Raw genomic sequence first — 25,583 nt, forward strand, 5'->3', positions numbered from 1 at the left:
GAATAAAATCAAATACATCTCTCTTTGGAAGCTTCCAAAAATCAGAGTATATCAAAAGGACTTATTGGTATCCACATTAGGTCCATGTACAACTGCAGGCACATTAGCACCACCTTTCTCAAGTATCCCTTGTTTTTAATATTAGACAGCAACATTTTCTTTCCATTATCACTTGTCCCCCGTTAATAGGGTTAAAAATTTAAGAATGTCTTAAAAATAATCTACTCAGAGCCACTTTAAAATGCCGAACTTTCTGAAGCTCTCTTCCTGAATCACTTTTGAGAAGACACCTCCAATTTCTCTCTCTGTAGCAGAGATTGGATTTTATTTTATAACAAAACAAGAGAGGTTTGAGAGGTACAGTATTATAGACCGCGTTGCAGGTTAAATGCCAATGGTAAGTAAACTGTGAGAATCTGCCCTGGGAAGTGCATGAAGTATGAATGGTCACGTTATAGTTTATTTTTCATGAAGAATCACGATATTATCAGCAATGAACTATTAATACATCTGTTCTAATAAAGGAAAGGCACAAAACCTGTACAACAACAGCCATGATCTAGTCCACAACTATTTCTTTATATTTCTGTTCTTATCTTTGGAGAGTTAAAAGGTCATAGTTACATATTACAGTACATCACATATTACAGTACATTAATTTTGTTTAAAGATATTCACATGAAGATACTAAGTATATTATTTTTTGAAGTGCCTGGTACTTGCAAAACATTACCTCATTTGTGCCATTAAAACAATAAGCCATGCAGTTCCATGAGGTAATTCCACAGCATTGTTCAAAAACCCCTCTATAGCTAGAATGAGCCAATCAGCAGCAGAAGCACAATGAAGATAAAATGGTTAAAACTGCAAGCAACAGTGCATATACTTATTTATGTATACAATTTAACAGTCTACAAATTCAGTAATGAAGACTGTTATGTATGTGTAGGTTTAGCTCAAATCTATATCCAAAGAACCAAGATGCAAATTAACCTTTTTCCAAGGAAAAATAAACAAACGTTTTTATAGTCTTCCATTAATGCATAGAGAGGGCACACCCATAATTCCTATCCACACTAATGGAAGTTACCCATAGACACAGAACACACTCTATAACCCTTAGTTATGTACATTGAGCATAAGTTATTATTAAGCTTACTAACAATTTTGCAAAAAGCACAGAGAGCTGAGCAGAAACCCTAGTGATTCCCCACTGATTGTAACTTCAGGGTTGTGTTACTCCAGAATGGGGCACTGTTAAATACTAAAGTCTAAAAGGCTATATGGTTTGTGTGTTTGTTCATTTTATTTAATGAACTAAAGAAATGCCATGCACTAAGGGACATTTCAAAAAATTAATTTGGAGTGTGGAGGATTTTTAAAATTTTAACATGGAAATACTGTCACTTCTGATGATTTACTGCAATTTAAGAAGTTTGTGAACTCTTAGGAATAAGGCCTTAGATAACAGAAATTAGCAATCTGTGGCAAGTGGTTCAAAGGAGTTTCATAAGCCTCCCAAGTCCTGCAGACACAAAGAATAATTCTCATTCAGAGGAGTAAAAAGAATCCCCTGAATGCCTGATTAGTCATTTCAATTGCCCACTTGCCAACAGCATCTAATTCTGCCAGCTTCTCTGTCACACAGCGCTTGGGAACTAAGTTCTGTAACATATGGCAATTGGGCAAATACTTTTACACAGGGAGACACAATGGAGAAGCTAGCTTTCCCTCACAGCATTAGTCAAGTTCTCAGAGGGAGAAGTATGGAGGAGCTGCATCTCAAGGTACTGTGCTCTGTCTCCTCTGACTGACAGCACCACATACAATATATTTAAGGAAAGCTATTTATCCCCCTTGATGTAGTGGAACAGGTCCCGGATTGTCATAAATGGTCGTCTCTGCCTGAGAAGAATGATCTTGAAAGCAAGGAAAAGAAACCTGGACTATGAACTGCTGTTCAAAGATAAAACTTTTTTCTCTCTTCAACTAAAAATGGCCGTTAGGGAAGAAGTTCCCCACAGTATTCTTCTCCTCATTTATAATTTAAAAAATAATCAAACATCCCATTCAAGCAGATGGGTGGCATCTTCCATTCAATCCCCTATTAGATGGAGCTAGCTTAACTCCTGACTGCCATGCAACTGTGTGCTGGAAAGAGAATAGGGGGAAAAGAAGGTGCAAAGAAGAGGGAGCACTGGATCATACAAAGTCAAGTACATACTGTCATAAGTTCTCCACCTCTAAGGAAGTTCTGTAGATAGTCACCCAAGTTCTTTCTGGAAGTTTGGGATTCAGTGATAGCAGACTGACCTCTCTATTGAATCTGGCGTTCTCCCACAGACCTAGACATATCACTGCCAAGAGCTTGCCTAGACTACAGATATTTTCTGGTGGGCTGTGTCCTAGCATTGACGTCACTTATTTTCAAGCCTGTTATGTTATTCTCCTAATTTAGAGTTGTTCTTGAGAATGGTACCAATTTTTTTTTCATCTGCTTCAAAGAAGCCCAGATACCACAAACACAAATAAAGGACTGACATAGCTATTTCAGGATCATCATAAATCTCTAGTAAGACAAACCCCAACAACTTCATAGTACACCATTTAAATGAGAATATGGTGAATAACTACATTTTATGAGAAAGAAAATGATTATCTGTTAGAAACGTGTAGACAGGATACTCATTATGTGGCTGCATTATAGTTTTATAGACATGTCAAGACTCCTCTTTTTTTTTTTTTTTTTTAAATAAAGTGAGCTGCCTGCCAGAGTGTCAAATTGAAGTAAACAAGCACATCTCACCTCACATGGGTCTGTCAGGTTCATGGTGAAGCATAAACCTAAAATCAACACTAAACTGTCATGCTACCAGGACGTGTCAGCCTTCTTTTCGGGGGAGATGGGGTTGGTCAGCAGTATTGATGCAAACAGGACAGAGGGGGAAGGGAGGGAAGAGACATGTCGCAGGTCTGGCCTATACTAGGAATTTACAATGGTACAGCTACCTATCTCAGGGTGTGAAAAATCCACACCCCTGAAAGGACATAGCTATCCCGACCTAACCACCAGCGTAGACAGTGCTAGTTCGATGGAATAATTCTTTCTTCAACTAGCTTCTGCCTCTTGGGGAGGTGGATTACCCATACCAATGGGAGAACCCCTCCTGTCAGTGTAGGTCGTGTCTACACTGAAGCATTACAGTGGTGCAGCTGTGTTGCTGTAGCATTTTAAGTGTAGACATACCCTTACCAACTTCCACCCTACAGCTAAAATCTGACAGCTCTTATGCCTGGGCACTTAAAATGAAATGGCTCTTCACCTTCCCCTAAAACACGATGTACTGCCATTACTGCTCTCCACCACTCAATACAGGACCAAACCACTCTCTGTGTCTCCCTCCATCTGTTCAGTTGGTGTCAGTCAACTCTTGGGTTGCTGTAGCCAGCAAAGCCTGCAGGGGGAGGAAGAAGCACAGATATTCACACTTCCTCCTCCTGCCCTGAAACAGGCCCCGCTTCTCCACTGTGGATGAGGTTATGGGCAGCATAAGTCTGGTGAGCGGGAGAGAGAACAAAGGGCACCTGGGGAAGAGAATCTCAGTGTGTGGCAAGAATCTGGGGAGGAGAAGTGAAAGAAAATGAGAGCAGGCTTGTCTTTTTCTGTCTTTTTTTCTGCTTTTTCAGAGCAACTCCTCCAGTAGAACAGTGAAACTCTAGGAATATCCCCACACTGAATTTTCCCCAAACCATTCCAGTGGGGATGATGCTGACCTCTGTCCCCAAAGAAGGAGCTTTCCAGCCCAGAAACCAGCAAGTCTACAAAAGGCTGGGACATCCAAAGATGGCCCTGCTCCTCCACAGCAGTTCTAGTATCCCTGGCTCCTTGGCAGTTCCTAATGGAGCTGTACTACTAGGGCCTCTACTAGCAAGTGGCGGCTTCTCAAGAAACACAACACAGGGTCTTCACAGAGAGTATGTCTACACTGCAATTAGACACCACGGCTGGCCTGTGCCATCTGACTGGGCATCAGGCTGAAGAGCTGGTTCATTCCAGTATAGACTTCCGAGCTTGGGCTGGAGTCCAGGCTCTAGGACCCTGCAAGGTTACAGGGTCCCAGAGCTTGGGAGTCAGCCTGAGCCCGTAAGTCTTCTCTGCAATTAAACAGCCCCGCAGCCCAAGCCTGAGTCAGCTGGCACAGCCCAGCTGTGGGGTTTTAATTGCAATGTAGACATACCAAGAGAGGATATCAACAGCCTGGACCTGTACTGTCCTTCCTACTACCTGGGTGGGGCAGTTAGGGAGATCAAGATAAACGTCTCCTTCTTTCCACCAAACCACACTGTCCTGAGGACAAGGACAGGGAATATTCAGTCTTGCGCCAATGACAAGATTAAGGTCTGATACCTATCAACCCATCAAATCTAGAAAAAGGAGTTTTTATGCCACTGGAAGGAGAGTTTCCAGCTTCCCACTTGGACACACAGCTTTTGCTTCTCTGGCAGGTCTCAGGGTACTGGGACTTAAGAGCTGTGGCATATTTATGTACAGAAAAGCACATTTTAAAAAGTGTTTCAGATGTATTTTGTTTTTTTTTCTCCCTCTGAGCCCTGCACTGTTGGATTCCAGCTGGCCAAGACATTTAGCTTTCAGGTGGAAGGATGCAATCAAACTTTCAAAAAATCTCTTAAAACACTGGTAAAATAGTAATCCTGTAAAATGTAGCATATCCGGAATGGATGATAGTGAAGTGTAAAGGATTTTTATCTGCATGAGTTTGGAATAGGGTGACCAGATGTCCCGATTTTATAGAGAGAGTCCCGATATTTGGGGCTTTTTTTTTTTTTTTTTAAAATATGGGCTCTTATTACCTCCCACCCCCGTCCCGATTTTTCACACTTGCTATCTGGTCGCCCTAGTTTGGAATGAACAGCATAAGTCATTTATAACATTGCTATTCTCAAGTAATATGACCATCTCAAACCCATGCCAATAAAACCTTCATAGAACACCTTTATGTAGTCTCTCCCCCATATATGTTTACACATATGCATATATGCACATATGTAGGTGTTTACAGACAAGTACATTATGGAGTGGCAGAAAACTCTACTTAGCTAAGTACAACCATTTTCCATTTTAAAGCCCCTTTTAGCAACTCCAATAACTGATTTTAAAAACTGATGTGGCTTAAAAGTTGCCATATTTATTCTGAGATGAAAAGAGACATTTTCTGCAAAGTGAGAAGGAGATTCACAGTATTTCTGAGTTACAGATAATTTTTAAAAATTCTTAAATTGAAATTCTGATATTTGTCTTAACACATTTGTCTTTTTCTAGCATAATAATAGCATGATACATGTAATTTGCTTTTTTTTTAAAAAAAGGAAAAAGCTACGTAGTGTTGATATTTAATCAACAGCATTTAATTTGAGTCAGAATTCAGGTGGTTGCGTGAATTTCTTTGACATGACAAGAATGTAGTTTAGTTATTAGGTGGACAGCGTAAGATGTCCCTAACAACTCATTTCTTTGCTTTTAAATGTTCTGAGTTTCATAAGTGAGGTGATAAGTAACTACACTTTTCACCTAATAAACTTATTTTTAAATGAAGTTTTTTTGTTTGAGATTAAAATGTGCTTGAGTTTTCTTCTAAGCATCAAATCCTACATCACAGCTTTATCCTTAAATTAAGAAAAATCTAAAGTGAGGGACTAGGAAATCCAATTAAGTTGTACAGGTTATAATAGGCCTAACCTGGAAAGGATTTAAGACATGGTTTTAGGAAGGCATGAGTAATTAGCAATTTAAGGTTTAGTTTCCTAATTAATATTTGGGGATTACCAAAGGACCTCATTTACACTATTTTGACTTTGTTCTTCAACCAATCAAGACACATAGTCACTCCTCAATTTACCACTCCAGAATCAAAACTTCCCAAGATGTTTCCCAGATCTAGTTCTAACTTCCTTTACTAGTAATGGATTAGAGGTGATGCAAACCCACAAGTAAAAGAGAAGAAAAAATCACATCAAGTTTTTTAAAGCAGCAGCTGCATATTAGCGTCATGCTGTTTTTTTAGTTCTTTTCTGCAATATGAACACATATTGCATTCCACCTTCAAGTGCTTTTCTGAAACATTTATGTGTCAGAACACAGCAAAATGCGTCAACTGCATTTTAAATTAGTAGTAAGTACAGAAAGCATGCAGTTTAAGTTGTTTAAAGCAACCCTGTGAGCATAAGACAACTTACTCTGCGTCATCAGACACAGCAGTTCTGGGGCCGAATCTACAAGACCAAATATAAAATTAGATGGTTGGTAATAACAGTATCAATTGCAATTAAAGCAACACAGCTGGGCAATTTTCATTTGAACCCCAAACTTCTTCATCAATCAAGTGGGCTGAAAAAGAAACATGCCCCTCATGAGGTTATACAAACAACAAATGAGACTTACCCAGTCATATGAAGGAAACTATGTAGAAACAAAACCATTTTTTCCAAAATATAAAAATTGGTGAAATAAATTGTGAAATTGTTTGTAGAAAGTAGCTTCTGATGGAGACTATGGTATTAGATTAACTGTTGTATTAGCCAGAGATACATGCAATTAATCTTGATATAACTCTATTGAAACATTCCATAATACAGTGTTCAGAATCATCAATACTGAAAACAGGTAAAACAAGTATCATGCACAGTGAGTGAGCCACAATATTCCACATTTTTTCACAAGAGAAAAAAGTCATCCTTTGAATTCAAACACACCATATGCCAGTGTTATTCACAAAAGTGCATAGTTTGCTATTAGACTCATGCATATGACATGTGTATTTCTTTTGAATATGGAAGAACATCCAGAACACCAATCAGCATCATTACCAGCTTCAATTTCTATTCAAGAAAAAGCAAACTATACAAATCTAAAGATGCCACACATTTCAGTATCTTGCTTTTTCTGGAAACTCCAGACAGAACTTCTTCCAAATCTTTTTCACAAGCCTTTTTTGCATTTTATAATCAAACATTTTCTTCCATTGACTATAGAAAAGAAATCAACGCCCCACTTGCAACTATTTTATTTGTTTCAAAAGAGTACAGTACTGACACACAGTGTTTGCAGGCCACCCTAAAATAAGCCAGGCAAGTGCAAAACCTAAATTCTGTAGTGTGCACACACTCTTAACAGGACACAGAGGGCTGCACGACACAAACTGTGATTCACTCTGTAAGAAGCTCACGTTTGCAGTTGTTCGTCTCTGGATGACACCACTTTTTTGTTTCTCTCAGGAACTTTCTGAAGCTGTGAAGTTTGATCTGGGTGAATTTGATCAAGACTATGACTACTCATGTGAATAGTGGAAGCCACATCTTGTCCTGTATCAGGGAGATGTTGTCTTTCTTGCTCTTTTTCTTCTCTGTGTTGAGGCTGCACTGCCAGTCTCTGAGGACTGTTAGCACAAATTCGTGGACATTTTTCATGTTTGATTGAGCCAGTGGTGGTGCTAAGAAAGCAATTTAAAATTTTAGTTTGTAATTATGAGAAATGGTTTATTATATACACATATCTGATATACAGTCAGATGAACCAGTAAGTAACAAATGGATAGAATTTCACAAGCTAAATGTATTAGGGGCACGCACAGTGGAATTTTGATAGTGAGGTAAGAACTTGTATTTCTGCTCCCCCAACCTATAAGGAATGTCAGCCCTCTTTGTTTCATCCAAAGATGTAAACCAGAAGTACCACAGTTTATTTTAACTAAGCTACACCAGCACTAGGTTTTTTCAATCTCAAATTACTCTGTCTTCACTCAGGGGACAAGCCTTTCCCATCGTAGCTAGATATAGGACTACGGAAATGGGCTCTCAGGATAGAATCTGGACAATGATGCAGCCATCATTTTTTTTTTTTACTTGTGTGTATCTTTTCCTTTTCAACCACAAACTTTGCATTTCAACCACCATCCAGAAGCTGAACAGCAAGATCCCTTCAAAGCTCAGTTTGCAGCTAAGCTTGATTGTCAGCAGGTATAACTATTGTCACCCACACGGCTAACCCTCCACTCCTCCCATGCAGCCCTATCCATCGGGAGCAATGTGCTTACAGGCACCACAGCCTGATTAGAAGGGATCTAGTCCCAGAGTCAACATTTTCTGCTTGGTAGTTGATAACAAGCCAGCCCTGCGCAGCTACCTAATTTATTGAATATAATCTATCCTCCTCAAATCAGTATGGACTTTCCTGGTTCTCTTGATGGAAAACATGTGTTTAATTATATCTAGATAAATTATAATTATTAGTATATTGCTAGGCTATAGTAATTACCAGCCTGGATCAGACCAGTGATCCATCTAGTCCAGTATCCTGTCTCCAACAGTAGTCAGTTCCAGGTGTTTTATAGGAAGATGCAAGAATTCTGGAAGAACCAATCTACCCGGGGCGGGGCAGTTTCTGCTTAAACTCCTCAGTTAGGGGTTGGTTATGTCCTGAAATATGAGGGTTTCTATAAATAACCCTATCTAGTGTAACTGTGGATATATTTTGGAAACAGAAGGTTATAAACATAACTATCATGTTTCAGTGAAACATGAGACTCGCCTCTAAGATGCAATTATAGTGAGGTAAGAAACTATTGGAACAAAATAACTTTACCTCTTCACTTTCTTTTCAGGCTTTACAAGTTCCTTAGTTCTCTCCTGGCTACTCTGCTGCTTTGAAAAAGGAACTGGAAGGAACTGTTTAACACTTGGTCCAGGCTGCTTTAGAAAAGCTCCAGTTCTTCTTGCCATCATGTCATCTCTTCTTGGATCTGGAATTCTCACTTGGTGTTTTGTCCCACCCCTACTTTGGTCATGATCTTTCAGTTTCTCATGGCTCTCATCCCTTGTCACATTGCAGCCCACGGAGGCAGGTGAAACTGTTCCATGATGTTGTTCCATTCTGCAGTTCAAGGGCAAACTGCTGCTGAGGCAATTTTGGGTACCATTACTCAGAAGACCATTGAAAAAGATGGAAAACTAACATTTTTAGCAGCAGCAGCACAGGAACGGTGAACAAGAGGCAACGATGGTGAACAGCAGGACATATGCTATTCTTTTAAGCAAATGAGGAATTAGATTTTTTTATGCAGCCCATATTTACAGGTAAGCAATTACTCATGTAGAAGCCTGAATAAAATCTGGATGAAGAACTATGGGTTGTCCAAAACCCCCCTCCAAAAAGATGAATAACCAGGTTCATGCTAAACTGCAATTAGCAATCCAAGTCATTACGTGTAATGAAGAAAACAAGCTGTTTCATGTTCACAGGATGCATTCTTGTAAGTGATTTCATGAGCTGAATACATGCCACAATTGGATATGAAATGAGTAAAATGCATCCTAGCTTCTCTCTCTCTCTTTTTTTTTTAAAAGGAGTAGGACAACATTACAGACTGACCCAGTTAGCATTACACGCAAAGCAAGCAGAAAGCTCTGGTTTTTGGCTTCCATTCTCTGACCTTTCTGCTTTCTGTGGAGTCTTCAAGTCTCTCTTATGAATTACTTCTTTCTGTTGCTGCAGCGGACGATGGGCAACTGACATGGGAGAATATGGCATACAAACCGGGCTAGTCTGCCTCTGAAAGGTTCCCATCCTTCTAGTCATCATATCATCTCTCTGACTGTTTGGTGAACTCCCATCAAGCTCTTCCTCCCTGGTTTCATGCCATTCACTCACTCTGCGTGGAGTTTGGTTCTGAGAGACAATACAGGCAGCCAACTGGATTCCTTGGCAATATTCATCTGTACCTGACCCTGCTACTTCACTAGTAATACAAGATTATTGAGAGCAAGGGGGAAAAGAGGAGACGGATAATGAAAAATTAGTCCACGGTGAAGTGAAACATATGAAAGTGGTAAGAAGAGAGATCCATTTCATTTTTATATCTAATTTTACTAACATTTTAGAATAAATAACTTAGTTGACTGAACAATTTGCTAGTGGTGTCAACTAGCAGTTTCTTGCTATGATGGCAGGCTGAATGATTAGAGAAACTGAAGCCAATTAAATGTAAATTCTGGTCAAAGTGTGTAACTTCTTAGCACTGTAAGTCTTTCCTAGTTAAATGCCAGAAACACAGTCACATAACCGGTACAGCTCACTTGTAACAGGCATACTTCAGAAGATTTCAGAGATCTTCAAGGGAAAAATAAAAATAATCTTCAAGGGGGGAAAAAAAATGAGTATTGCCAGAACCTGGAGTGAAAGCTGCACTACAACTTCAAATACATAAGCAGCCTATGAAACAAAGCCCTTGGAATGCAAAAAAGAAGCAGGCATAGCTAATAAGATTCCTAGTGAAACTAGTGATTTGATACCGATCAGAAATTCAAGTGTGACTCTCGGAATAAGTTTGCACAACGTTGCTCTGCATGACCCTCTCTCTCTCTCTCTCTCTCTTTTAGATTCTGTGAAGGCATCAGATAATTTATTACAGCTCCAAAAATGCTGAACCAGCCTGTGTGCATAAGAAGCTCCTAACTACATCCTGCCATCCTTCCCCATGCAAATCAGCATCCTGCAAGAAGCAGCTTCATTTTGGATTCAGTAATCTGTTTCCGAGACAATGACATTAAATACTGTGACAGGGTCGGGCCAGATGGCTATAGGAGAGTAATAGAAGACAGCTATATTAGCCCCAGGCTAAGTAGGTCCCTTTTCCCTGGGTAAGGTAACAGGGAAGGTTCCAGAACAATCAGGAACCTTCTGGAGACAATTAAGACAGGCTGATTAGAACACCTGCAGCCAATCAAGAAGCTGCTAGAATTAATTAAGGCAGGCTAATCAGGGCACCTGGGTTTTAAAAAAGGAGCTCACTTCAGTTTGTGGTGTGCGTGTGAGGAGCTGGGAACAAGAGGCACTAGGAGCTGAGAGTGAGAACGTGGACTGTTGGAGAACTGAGGTGTACAAGCATTATCAGACACCAGGAGGAAGGTCCGATGGTGAGGATAAAGAAGGTGTTGGGAGGAGGCCATGGGGAAGTAGCCCAAGGAGTTGTAGCGGTCGCACAGCTGTTCCAGGAGGCACTCGACAGCTGCATTCCACTGGGCCCTGGGCTGGAACCCGGAGTAGAGCGCGGGCCCGCGTTCCCCCCAAATCCTCCCAACTCCTGGTCGGACACAGGAGTCGTCGACCTGAACTGTGAATTCAGAAAAACGGCCAAGCTGAGGGCTGCCGTGAAGCTCCAAGGTGAGCAAATCCGCAAGACCCACCAAGGTAGCGCAGGAACTTTGTCACAATACCTGGAATCATTTTGTGGCCTGGAGACTTCATTATTATGTCCAATGGTAGTGAGGCTGCAGGCAGTGGCAGATGCAAAGGTTTCATGGCAAGTCTGTGTCTCAGCACTTTCCCTCCCAGTCTCCTCTGTGATTTCTCTGTTGGATGTGGCCCTGGCAATACTAAGCTTCTCCCATTTCTGTTGATCAATCTCAGTCACTGGCCCAAAGTGCACAAACCTCTGCTTGGGGCTAAAAGCCTTTTTGTATGCTCTGGCTTTGCGGCTAGCAAAATCATCACGAACAGCTGCTTCCATTGCAATTTCAGCAGATGGTTCAAGATCCTGGGAGCGTTTGAGGTTTTCTTCACTAGTCAGAACCAGAAACAAAGGAATCAAAGGAAGTTACAAGACAAAAGAAAAACCAAGAACAAAAATCACAAATAGCCTAGCAAACATCTTAGTGTATACTGAGGGTCTTAGATCCAAAGCCAGAGCATATAGAAGGAGGTGAACTGTCCATATGGGCTGGAAGCCAAGAGATAGCATAATTCCTCCAAAGAAACTGTGAGAAGCTTGCTCTCTGGTAGCCCCTCCTACTTTTTAGGAGTCTAGTATAGGACACAAATACACCCTAGGCACAAGATGTGGATCTACAGCCACACCCAAATCTAATTGGACATGTCCCCATGTGCTGTTGGCCAGTGCTAGCAGACCCCTGTTATTCTCAGGGAATACAGATGGCCATTTAATAGCTGCTTCCTGCAGTGAAGCATTAGGTGCTCCCTATGCCTTCTCCTTAATACAACACCACAAAAAAACCCCATAATTTGGCCCTGAAATATTGTGGTGTGAACAGTGAAGCCAAGGATGAAAATGGAATATGAACTCCTTCAAATTTAAGTGGGGGTTTGAAACGAAACCCAGAATCCTTGCCTAACCTTAACCATTCAGGTTATAAGTTGAGTCTAAATTGCAGAAGGGGGATATTTTGGATGAGGCCAAAATGTGAACAGAGTTTGCAGGATGTTGGCATCATCACACTCAAAGTTCAACCCTATCACAAATCTAAATGAGTGTTGCATCTCTAGTTTGAGCATGTCTGCAGTAGTTTACAACTTTCCACTCATAAGTAGTACTATATACCACTATTGCTTCTAGGAGATCAAAGGACAGTTAGTGTGGTGGCTTATATTAGGACTGAAATCACCCAATAACCAAGCCAATGAAAAGAATGCCTGTATAGATGACTACACTTGGCTAGAAAATGGAATGCCTACCACTAGGTAGGTGAGGGGTTGCTATCCTTTGCTGGAGGAGTTCCAAATCACTTGCTTCAGAGTAGCAGCTGTGTTAGTCTGTATCTGTAAAAAGAAAAGGAGTACTTGTGGCACCTTAGTCTCTAAGGTGCCACAAGTACTCCTTTTCTTTTTACAAATCACTTGCATGCATTAGTAAGGTGCTTGGACTTATTTTGCATATTTGTTAAGCTCTGGTTTTGTATTTAAAGAACCATTTTCAACACCGCACTATTCAAGTAAAAAAGAAAAAGCCACTTGAGACATTCAAGCAATATTAACTCATATTTCCCACACTGCCATTCCAGCTTCATCCATGACCCTGTAAAACAACATACCTGAGCTCCTCAGACACTTTCAGTCTGTCCCACGTCTCCAAATCTGCTTGTGTTATAGAAGCTTTCACAAACACTGGAGACTCTTGTTGCTGGGTAAGGTTACTTTGAGTCTTTCGTTTAGCTAGGTCATCTCTTTGAATATCAGGCACTTTCACCTGCTCTTCCTCCTCTGACTCGGGATCCTGAGACTGCAGGAATGGGTTTTCTTTATGTGTAACAATTTGCCTCACTGATGCCATATGTACCTGGTTTGCTCTAATTTAATGCACATTACAAAGCAGCAAAAAAAAAGCCATTTTGGGGAGTTAGACAATGATAAGTGGAATGTCAATAATGGCAGTTCAGAGTATAAGAACAAATTGAAACGATGAATAAAGTAGAAAGGTTGGGGTTTCTTTGAGCAAGCATGCAATCAGTTGAAACTGGGACTGTTTCATGTAGACTACCCTGTGAATTCTAATGAGACACTTTCATTGGATGATTATAGTTTTGAGTTTAACCCAAACAAGTACATCTGGAATCACTGCAACAGTGTTTAGTTCAGTAATGAGGTTCATTCTGATAGGTTATGATGTCCAACTCTCATACTATTAAAGTTATTGTAATTATTGCAAGTTTCATTCCTGAATGTACCAGGGCTGGAGAATTATTACTTTTAAACCATTATAGAGTAATGTCTATAACCTTTGCAAGATTCCAAATTCTAGAATTCTAATGTGGTATATTCTCCAGATGCCCTTCCAAGACATTACTCACATGTCAGAATGCTTACTATGAATGTCAATGTGCCAGATTGTTACTGACTGGAAGGAACATTTTATAAAACTGAAAACAACATGAACTTATTTAAAAAAAAGCTCGGAACGTCTCAGTTGTAGGTAGACAGATGCTAACGATAGGCTTGCTTAATGTTACCTGTATTAGTTCAAATTTAGGATTAAATATAAATCTGGAGATCTCGTGTGAAAACCCACAAATGACAAAATAGACTAATATAAAATAAATATTTGTATTTCGTTCCATTTTTTCATTAGTGGGTTTTTACACTAGATCTCCAGATCTATATTTCTTTTATATACACCCCCCATGCTATCTAAAAATGCCTCATGTAATATCAACGAACAAAAGCAGATATGCTTATGTTCTACAGAAGATGGTTGCTTAACAGAAGTGTCTATAGCATAGTTAACTTTTCTTACACCGAGTATAGCACTGGATTGGAGAGTTATTAACTTGGAACCACTCTGTCTATTTCCAAAATAATGTTAAACAAATTCTGCCACTAATTACATGGTTCCATATCCCATTTAGTTCACAGAGTGCTGTACATGTATAACCTGGCAGAGGATTTGGCCCTTTCTTTACACAGATTCAAAGAATAGTGTTAAATTTAAAACCATATATAATAAAACAAACATTTCCTTATTTATATCACAAATTTTCATTAGTTGATTGAATTTACTCTCTTTAGATTTTACATTCTAAAATTTACTTTTCACTATTTATATTCATTGCCGGACTTCTCTCACTTTGGACACTGAAAATATGCAGTGTGCTTTCCTTTTTTTTAACTGTAAGTTTCTAATCAGTTTCACTGTCCAGTTCTCAGGTTCTAGTGCAATTCTACAATGTCTCAACTGAAAACATTAGAGTTTTTTTTTTATAAAAAGACATTTTCCATTACAATTTTTAAAAATAATGGAGAATTTGTATTGATTTTTATGGATATTTATTTATCCATTATTGAACTTTTGGGCCAGATTTGTCTTAGCTACCAAATAACAGTATTTCACATAGAATTAAATATTACAATAGACAGAGAAAGATAGTATGCACACCTGGCATATTCCTGTTTTTCCTTCTGTGATGGCTTTTTAACACCTTCCAGTTTACCTTTATCTTTATTTGTACAGGGCCCAACTAAAAACTGGTTAAATGACACTGTAAGTTTGGGCTGATTCAGTCTTGCTCTCCGGGCTGCAAAGTCATCCTTTTCTAGATCAGGAACTCTGCACACGGCTTCATCTTCTGATCCAGAATCCTTCCCTTGATAATGCATCATAGAGGGTTTCTCCTTGTGAAGGATGATGTTTGGGGTAGGTTCACTATCTTCACATATTTGCTTTTGACTGACACAGAGCAAAATTAAATGGAGTTCCAGATTTGGTAAGAGGAAAAATGCCAACATTCATTTCCAGGCCATAAAATAAGTGCTGTTAGTCAAATGTGCTCAAAGCAGCTGTTAGTTTAGATGAGGCCTTCATTTATTTGTTTAGGGCACAATCCTGCAGACCCTCCACGAGGAAAGCTCTCATAGAAGTCAACTGTAGTTCCAAACATGAACAGTTAGAAGGATCAGGCCTTTACGCTATTATTTTAGCCATGGATGGAAACAGACTCCAAATTATACATTCAGTGGTGACATTATTCTTAGACACTTTTATACTAAAGCTATTTTCATTTACCTAAACTACCAAGCTCGTTTCTGATCATTACTGTGGAATCCTCAGATACCTAGAATTCACCACCTAAACGACACTGCCCATTTTTCTGTACCCTGGGCAGTCATTAAGACTGGTCCTTTCCCCTCCCCCCGACTCTGCCCACCACACTTTGATTTTTCCCCTTTTTCAAAAGAAATTATCTGCTTCTTGCTTTACAAGTAAGCAGAAATGAGCCCCTCTCTCTCTAGACTCAGTGGATTTTGAAGGATAATATCAATGTTTATGTTTAAGCATTTTTTCAATTTTTATCAATTTTAATCTTCACAGTTGTGGGAAATTATGGGGGTGTCAGATAATGGAGGGTGTCAGGCAATAACTTCTTAATTACAGTAGACACAGATTCAAAAAGTTAACATTTTATAACCATTAAAACACAAACTGCCAACCTCACATGTCAAAATATACAAAATCCTTAAATCACTTGAATCAAACTCGAACAAGTTCTCAAGCAATTTTCTTACTTTGCCTCTCTAAATTTTGATGATCATCAGTGGAAATATTTTCATCTGTTTTTGTGTGTACAGTGAAATAGATACTTACCAATAAAAATCTAACCCTTCCAAGCATGTCTATGAGACACAATGTTGTGTTTTAGTGGTCCATTAATACCTGCATTCTGGAGATGGTGCCTTCAGTCACCTAAGACCAATACTGATGTACTAATAATATGGCAATATGGCTCTTGATTTTGGACACCAGGAAAATATTATTTCTAAATTATGCAATATGCTCATACAATTTGAGTCACTTTTTACAAGAGAAGATAATGAAGAATAATTTACATACTTCCATCCCCACTGGAAAAAAATATCAAAAGCTTATTTTTCTAGAAATCACTAGAAAACTAGACATGAAGACTTGAGTGTTGCAAGATAGGTCAATATAGTAATATTACTAGGTTCAGATATCATGCCTCTTATTTTTCATACTGCACACCTTCTAAGTCAGAAAATATGGTAAAGTGAAGACACTAAAATAATGGCAACAGCTCAAGAGTCCACACGTTCCCCCCCCCATTTTACAATCAATAGTTAAAATTGTTTATTGTAATTTTTTTAAATTTAAGTTTTCTGAGCATTGCAAACCCATCTTTATCTCCGACTATCTATAGCCCCAGCTGCCCTTTCAGCAAAATGTTAACAGTCCCAATTTAGATTTTAACACAAAGATGTAACAGACGGTTTGTGTCCATCAGGCCACAGAATGGCACTGAAAAGTCAGCCAGGCATAGGACCATGAATGCAGGGAAGCAGTTAAAAACTGCCTTTCTTTTCCCTGAGATGCTAGTAGGTGTCCAAGTCACTTTCAGTTGGCACAGAGTTACTGTGCTTCTAGTTATATTGGTAATATTATCCAGTATTTCAGTCCTTGAAATCCAAGGCCACTCAGTGGGCAGTGATCTTCCAAATCCAGTTTTATAATTCCAACAAAAGTTTGGAGGAATCAATTATAGTTTTATGCATCATAGATGATTCACATACTTGTTTAAAAAGCAGATGCTCTTCACCTTCCTGTGATTATGAATAGTTTAGTATGTCAGTAGATCAAGACTGTTTAGTATGTTTATTTAAGGAAGCTAATGTAGGTATGCAAGGAATGTAGCATCAACTAAAAGTCATACAATGGTTTTATGCACTGTTGGGGTGAGAGCAGTTCTTGCCTTTGTGAAGTAACAGAGTTCAAGTTCGTTCAAAGAGCATTTTGTGCCCCATTAGGCATTTCCAGCATGGACATGCAACAGGAAATGCCACATTTAGCTCTTTTTATATTGTGTTTTATGGATTAACAATGAACACAAAGGTGGTGGAATCTATCTAGATATCCATGGCACTTATATGGCTTCATTGCTGTGGTATCTGAGCACCTCACGATCTCTAATGCATTTATCCTTAGTACCAGTGTGAGGTAAAGTATTTTGCAGATAGGGAACTGAGGGACAAAAATACTGAATGACATGCCCAAGGTCACACAGAAAGTATGGTGGAGTAGGGACTGAACACAGAGGTCTCCTAAAATCCTAGTTTACTCGCTAGTACCCTAATCGCTGGACCTTCCACTTTAAGGAAAAATTGAAATTCCTCAGGAGAGTACATTTTGATTGGTAACATTCTGAAGGCTACTCAAGTGTCAGATTGTTTCCACCAATTTCAGACCAGTGAAGGGAATGAAAAAATACCACCACCTAGCCAAGAGCATGCTGTATACCTCATGGGAGGGAGATGTTCTTAGTCAAATGGGAGGCATTTAGCAATCCAAGTATTTAATGAATGCACAGTATGAGAAGATGTGAAAGTAATATAAACATGGTTTTACTGTCACAAGCTTGGCATGATTACATTACTCATGGGTGACAGAGCCACGTGAGTTATGTAGGTTTTCCCAAAGGAGCAACAATACAATTTATACTACATTACAATATCACAATTTATTTTTGGGCTGCATGGGTAGGGGAAAGTTCTTTGTATTTAAATGCTGTTATCTTCCTTTAGATACTACAGATGCAGCAATGGGTGAAGTGGAGTTATACTCACAAGTGCATAATAAAATAAATTTATACCATGCCTTGTGAAATGCAGGAGTCCCCACAACATTTATTACGACCACCTCTATCAGTGGTATTCTAAATGTTCGGACGGAACCCAAATTCCAGTCAAGGGGTCTCACTGAGGGTCCCTCCAACTTAACCCACCTCATTTTCTTCCCTCCATCAGTCTCCCTGAATTATTTTCAGATAAAGAAGTAAGCCCTTGTTGGGGGATCCAGAAGCAGTATTTTCAGAAAATGATTTCCCATGTACATACCATTTAGTAAAAACTGGGAATTCCCAGACAAAAAGTTTGATTGCACCCCAGAAGGGAGGATGGGCAAAGAAAACCCACCACCCAATTGTTATGGAATGCCTCCAGCTCCTCATGCCACACCTCCAGCTCTCCCCCTCAATCCAGATGGACTTTAGAAAGTCAGGACCCTGCCCTAAAGAGTTTACAATATAAAAAGACAGACAGGCCGACCAATACACAAAAGGGTACAAGGTGTAAGTGAAATGGTCAAGGTGTTTGGCCACATTTTGATAACACAATTTATCATTATCTACAGGATCATAAGCTCCTTGGGGCAGGGACTGTCCAGCACATTGGGTCCTGGTCCATGACTAGGGCTCCTAGGTGCTCGGGTAATACAAATAAATAGTAATAGGCTGTGAATGAGCAACACATTTAAATACTTCCTTAAGTGCTAGCTAGACTGGGGCCAGTGTATCCCCAATGCCCTTCAGGTTTGACATTAATGAGGTAATATCTTGTAGGCATCACAGTGGATTTGGGTCATCAGAGGACTGGAATATGGAAAGGCTGGTGCCTTGCATACCAGCTCAGAAAGAGTTTTCATGGGTAAAAAATAGTGTGGGAAAAAAACAGAGTTGTGGGAGAAACATGTAGGCTGGCATCATGGGCAGAGCAGAAGGGATGGGGGGATGAGATACATGAAGGGGGGCAGGGGAAGAGAGTAGCTCCCTTTGATGGACACCCACCCAGCCTGCCAGTTAGTTATAAAATCCCTCTTGGTCTGTTCTCTGCTTGCTTTACCTGTAAAGGGTTAACAAGCCCACAGGTAAAAGAAAAGGAGTGGGCACCTGGCCAAAAGAGCCAATGGGAAGATAAAACTTTTTGAAATTGGGAAATAAACTCTCTCTTTCTCTGTTGTTCTCTAGGCTGCAGGGACGGAGCAGCAATGCTGTGTAAGGCTTGAACCAGGTATGAAAATTCATTTTCCATACCCAGAAGAAATTATTTGGATAGGGAATGTTTAGACAGACACAATCAGGTTTATTTTGGCTTGTGGATCTCCTTTGTGCTAACCCCTGATGCTTTTGTTTGCTTGTAACCTTTAAGCTGAACACCCCGAAAAGCTAATTTGGGTGCTTAATTTTTGGAATTGTTTCTTTTAAGATCTAGCAAAAAGGCTAAGTTCCAGATGTAATTTTTTCCTTTTTGTTTTTAATAAAATTGACCTTTTTTAAAAAACAGGATTGGATTTTTGGTGTCCTAAGAGGTTTGCACGTGTTCGATTAGCTGGTAGCCACAGTTAATTTCCTTAGTTTTCTTTCTCAGCTCTTCCCCGGCTGGGGGGGGGGGGGGGGGGATGAAAGGGCTTAAGGGTACGACACAGGAAGGAATTCCCAAGTGCTCCTTCCTGGGTTCAAAGGGTTTTTTTGGTTTGGTTTGGTTTGGTTTTGCATTTGGGTGGTAGCAGCGTTTACCAAGCCAAGGTCAGAGAAAAGCTGTAACCTTGGGAGCGTAATACAAGCCTGGAGTAGCAAGTATTAATTTTTAAAATCCTTGCTGGCCCCCACTTCTGCACTCAGAGTGACAGAGTGGGGATTCAGCCTTGACAGGGGAAAAGCAAAGAGAAACCAGAATAGGTAAGTACTGAGGAGCAGAGTTATGTAGGTCCTTGAATGATAGGACAAGAATCTTGAACTTGATGTAGAGGAGAAAGGAGAGCCAATGGAGGAAGGGGAGTCAAAGGAGTGATTCAAAGATGGGGCAACAGTGAACAGAAAGATGACAAAGTTGACCCCTCTCCCTCGCTTTACCCTGAAGTCTGCCCCATCTCTCCTTCTTCTCCATTCTCCCTTTCCCACTCACACTTGCTGTAACAAATTTCTCCCTATAGCTCTGCACCTTCATTCCCCTTTCTCCTGCCTCACTAGGCCCAAAGATCTTCTCCTAGTGTTAAGAGGGAAACTGCAGCAAGACTGAGCTTCTCCTGCAAGCTTGGTTCTTTGCACCTCAGCTGTTTAGCTGGTGTAGAGAGTCATTAGCTCCTCTGAACACCCATGCTGCGATCTGTAGAAATTGCACCTGGTTGACAAGTTAGAGAGCTTCTTCTGGTGGGAGCGGGGAACAAAAATCACTAATTATTGTTGTTCCTCTTTCCTCCTGCCAAAGTAGCACAAAGGCACTCTGTGAAAGGAGGAGATCAGAATCCCTGCTGAACCATATCGTTGTCTACATGTGCATCTGTCTTGAAGATTAAAATCAGTAAATCAAAGCAAGATTGGAGCAGGGGGCTGACAGCCAAAGGTTGTAAGTATCCTCCAAAAATAATACATGGGCTATAAATATTGTTTGTTACACCTTGGATTGCCAAACACAATACTATTGTCTTGGACTCAGATATGCTTGCATTATTATCCTTCTGGTTTATGAACTACTGACCGGCGGCCTGCAATTAACTGAGGCAGGATGAGGCTGTGATTTATGACTGATCACAAATTCTTTTTATTAGTATTTTGGCTCATGTCCTAGGGTAGCACTTAGTTTGTCTGTTACCTTGTATAGCTCTTCAGTGCCTTGGCTAATACATGCATTGGTTATGATGTGTATTACTGATATACAAAACGTATGTTATTGCTTGTAATAAGACAGCATACCTTTAGAACAATAAAACAAGACTGAAGCAGAAAATACACACACATACTTACTTTGATTTGATTATTTAACTGCATTTGACAAGTCCATCCATTATCAGACTTTTGAAATAATGAAAGGGAAATAACCAACTTAAGTAAAACCAAAAAACAAACAATGCCGGTGAAATGATGAATAAATATGGCCATTCTGTGCGTAGCTATAGTCAAAGAATGACTGCTGAACTATATCGACATGCTTTACTTGGTGCAGGTGTTAACAAGCAATGCATTTTTATAGTTCCTGTCTTTAAAATAAAATACATCCTTTAATATAATTGTTAAAAATACTAAACACTTATATTTTTAAGTGTGATTCAGCCACTTGTCACTGAAATGTTCCATCACTAAGAAGAGTATTAAAGAATTTCTAGAACTGTTGTCCAAACAAGGAATCACGTTGTAAAACAGGTTTGGGTTTTTTTGTGAACCTAAGATGGTATAAAATGGAAGATTTACAAGCTTGAAAATGTTCTTGGTAGTTTTTGTTTCTTGAACTTCGTTTCCATCCAAGTTAGGGTGTAGCACTATTACTAATTGCAGCAAAACACATTTAACACCATCTAGCTTTGCAATGCATGATTACCATGTCACAAGCTTTTCCATACCTACACCTTTTCTAATATCTAATTAGTTGCAAGTGAAACAGCAGAAAATGCAAGTGCTTAGTAGATTTGATTTTTTTTTTTTTTTTGGGTTATGAGAAGTGAAGTAATGGCAGAATGAGAAAAACCCACACACTCGCAAAATTTGAAATGTGAAGCGTGCACAATATCACACACTTTTGAGCTAACCTGCCATAGCGTTGTGCTGCTGGCATGACCTTAATACCAGCTTGTTCAAGCCTTCTTAACTTTCTGATCTCCTCTGCATCTTTCTCTTTATACTTGTGCACTGCAGTTTCTTTGGCACTACCTGAAGGAAACTGACCTATGGTCTCTCCTTTGTTTTGATTCAAATCTACTTGACTTTTACTGGGGTTTGTCCTGGAAGCCATGCATCCCACCTGCTCCTCTTCATGTCGTCTTGGTGCCTCACTTTGTTCTTCTTCTATGGTTTCAGGGTGGTTTTTGCTATTGAGTTATACAAGGTAGTTTACTGTACAGTACACTGCATTCTTTATACATTTTGCTTGATACCAACATTTCAAACAATATTTTGATGAATGGCACAGAAGCCTAATCATACTATCTAGTGCAGGCTATTCTGAAACCAAATTAAAACAAAACACCTGATGTAAAACCTGGGAAATCTTAGAGCACATTTATGTACTAAACTAAATGTATGTAACTGATGCACAATAGATTTATTTTCAGAATTCAAGAACAGAAAGATGGTAACTATTTTGACTAATATATATCACATAAAGACTTATTCACTGAAAATGAAGCATCTCTTGAAAACTGACTCTCGTCATCAAGGACCACATTAGAGCATTTAAATAAACCAATATTTTGTCAAACACTTCAGTTTTAAACAGTTAATGTGTACTGCAACACTGAATAACTCACAGCCAACATTGTACTGCACAGTGAACAACACTGACGTCAGGATAACTACCTAAGTCTTTTATTACCCGACTTTCCACTCATGAGACTATTGCTCTTCTGTTGGTTGAAACAATAGGGTAAAAATCTATCAGTTAGTTCTAAGTAAGATCTATTTCGCCCATTTTACAAAGCACTGTGTACTTTTAAAGGTCATGACTTGTTAAAGGTTAAAAAATAACATCACTGGAGGGACAAAGCCTTACCGGAAAGGCTTCTCTCCTCCAAGTGGTGAAGTAGCAGTACTCCAGCTCTTCCGGTACTCCTCTCGTTCAGCTTTCTTTTTCCGAAGAGGAGCTGGTATATAGGCAGTCTGGTTACTCTTATTCGGGAGATACTGGTTAAAAGGCACAACTGATTTAGGTTCGCCATACGATGTCCGCCTTGCAGACATATCATCTTTTTTCACGTCTGGCATCTTTCGATGTGGCAAGTCAGACTCAGAGTCACTGCCTCTCCCTATTGAGAAATAAGAAAAAAGGGTAATTTTATCCTAACTTGTCAAAATGAAAACAAAATCCTTACTTAAAAATACAACAGTATTTTATAATAATGGGCCAAAATACTACAGTTTACTACAGCATCTTCAGACGTTTCTTTAAAAATTATTATTTTTTTAATAAGGAAGACAACCCCTGTTGAAATAACACTTGCCATAGAAAGTTCAAACACAACAGCTAGTTATAGTGGATTTATATTCCTATTTTAAATCAATCAGTGAAATACTGGCCACACTCCCTATAGTGGTAACAAACAGAAGTCTATTCCAGTGGCCTACCTTCTGCAGCCAAAAAACCAAAACTAATCTAATTCAAGAAAAAGTTCACAGCAAGTTATGTTTTCAAAGGCTTGATCAGTTGCCCAAAGTGATGGGTCAGTTTTACACCAGTATCCAATGATATAACCCAGCGTTATAAACCCAAACTCAAGTTTACCTGACCTCAAGCTTGATCCTGGATCTGCCACATCCCAACCCTAACCACAAGGCTACTGGTTATTCTGGGGCCAGGTTCAGTGCGGGGTCTCTCTCTCTCTCACTCTAATCCATCCTGGACCTGAGACACCTTTCCTGCTGAAAGTTTCAATGAAACTGGCATGTTCCAACAATAATTTTCAGTTTTGACAAATCTGCATTTTTCAACAAATAAATGTTATGCCAAAAAATTCCCAACCAGCTTTACTTTCTACAGGAATAGGCACATGCCATCTCTTTTCAGAATTATGCTAGGCCAATTTAGATGCCCACAGGCTAGGCATGACTTTGGGCAATTGTAAACCAAGAGACTCAGGGCATGTCTATACCGCAGCCCTAAGTCAACCTATGTTAGGTCACCTTACAGCCACTGCAGTAATTACTGTGGTGGGTGATGTCCACATTTCCCTTCTTCTGTTGGTGGTGCGCATCCTCACCAGGAGCGCTTCCACCAACTGAAGAGGGGCAGTGTGGGGGGCTGAAAGCCCTCCACGTAGGCCCTCCCCCCGCAATTTCTCACCTCACTGCTCCTGGCTGGGAGTGGAGGGGGCAGCTGCCCGGGCTTCTTGCCTCCCTGATCAGGGAGTGCGGAGCCTCTAGGCAGCAGCCCAGCTGGGAGCAGGGGACAGCCCGGCTCTACAGGCCCAGTTTTCTTGAGAAGACAGCCAACAGCCAATGTAAATAATGCAGTGTCTACACAGGCACTGCATCACCCTAAGTGCACCAACATAAGCCTTACACCTTTCATGGAAGTGGTGTTATTATGTCGGTGTAGTAAGGCACTTAAATGGGTGGGACAAAGGCTGTAGTGCAGGGGTGGGCAAACTTTTTGGCCCAAGGGCCACATCTGGGAATAGAAATTGTATGGCAGGCCATGAATGCTCACAAAATTGGGGTTGGGGTGCGGGAGGGAGTGAGAGCTCTGGCTGGGGGTGTGGGCTCTGGGGTGGGGCTGGGGATGAGGAGTTTGGGGTGTAGGAGGGTGTTTTGGGCTGGGACCGAGGAGTTCAGAGGGCGGGAGAGGGGCCAGGGCTGGGGCAGAGGGTTGGGGTGCGGGAAGGGTTGCAGGCTCCGCCTGGGGGTGTGGGCTCTGGGGTGGGGCTGGAGATGAGGAGTTAGGGATACAGGAGGGTGCTCTGGCCTAGGATCAAGGGGTTCAGAGGGCAGGAGGGGGATCAGGGCTGGGGCTGGGGGTTGAGGCATGGAGAGAGGCTGAGGGGTGCAGGCTACGGGTGGCACTTACTTCAAGTGGCTCCCGGAAGCAGCGGCATGTCCCTTCTCCGGCTCCTAAGCAGAGGCATGGCCAGGCAGCTCTGCACTCTGCCCCATCCACAGGCACCACCCCTGCAGCTCCCATTGGCGTGCCAGTGGGGGTCATTGGACCAGGTAGGAGCCGGAGGGAGGCCATGCTGCTGCTTCCGGGAGCCGCGTAGAGCAGCCCCCAACCCTGCTGTCCGGCTGGAGCACCAGAGCGGAGCAAGCCCCAGACCCCACGGCCCACGAAAGAGCTCGAGGGCTGGTTTAAAATGGCCCGCGGGCTGTAGTTTGCCCACCCCTGCTGTAGGCTGTACATGGACATAATTAGGTCAACATAAGCTGCCTTATGTTGACCTAACTGTAGTCTAGACCAGGCCTCAGGTAATTTAATCAGTCCTCCTCCACTGGCTCTTGGGTCAATTACTTCAGTACAAAAGAACAGGAGCAGAAACTTAAGTCAAAGAGAAAAGGGTAAGGAGATAGAGAATTTGGAAATAGGAGAGAAGGAAGGGAAAGGCAGAAGTGGATGGGTCAGAATAATAGATAGTTTGGGGGATATTTTTTGGTGAAGAATGGGAACAAGCAGTGGAAAAATCAGAGCTTTGGGGTGTGTGGGAAGAGACAAGAAGCTAACAACAACATTAAACAAAGCTGGGTGGCTGTTCCTGTGAATTAAACCTACCAATTTGCTTTGCTGGTATTCATGACCCCTTTTTTTAAAATCACATTTGCAGACAACACTAAGTGAACAAGATTTTAATGGCAAGAGTTTTCCTAGAAAACAAAAGAATTACAAACACCAACACAACTATTATTTATAAGAGCGTTCACAGTAGAAGTACTGTCAGTCATCTGGAAAAGCTCTTTCATAGCCAAACAATAGATTATTGGCAAAATTATGTGTATTTACTACAGGGAACAGAAACAAAAAC

General features: G+C 40.5%; 1 protein-coding gene across 6 annotated transcripts in view; it reads right to left on the reverse strand.

The window, feature by feature from the left end:
* LIMCH1 (LIM and calponin homology domains 1) overlaps positions 1-25,583 on the reverse strand; it is a 307,831-nt gene that overhangs the window by 78,814 nt on the left and 203,434 nt on the right. For 3 of the 6 annotated variants that reach the window (XM_074951499.1, XM_074951502.1, XM_074951501.1), the window contains exons 8-9: positions 22,628-22,880; positions 6,256-6,291 (exon numbers count right to left, since the gene is read on the reverse strand). In XM_074951499.1, the coding sequence (XP_074807600.1) occupies positions 6,256-6,291; positions 22,628-22,880 (289 nt within the window). Of the gene's footprint in view, positions 1-6,255; positions 6,292-7,244; positions 7,509-8,659; positions 8,969-9,506; positions 9,813-11,289; positions 11,635-12,900; positions 13,156-14,738; positions 15,030-21,668; positions 21,948-22,627; positions 22,881-25,583 lie in introns of all 6 variants that reach the window. The other 3 variants (XM_074951500.1, XM_074951503.1, XM_074951498.1) reach the window with 2 other exon arrangements.

Source organism: Natator depressus, chromosome 4, assembly GCF_965152275.1.
Source record: "Natator depressus isolate rNatDep1 chromosome 4, rNatDep2.hap1, whole genome shotgun sequence".
NCBI classification, from domain to species: domain Eukaryota; kingdom Metazoa; phylum Chordata; order Testudines; family Cheloniidae; genus Natator; species Natator depressus.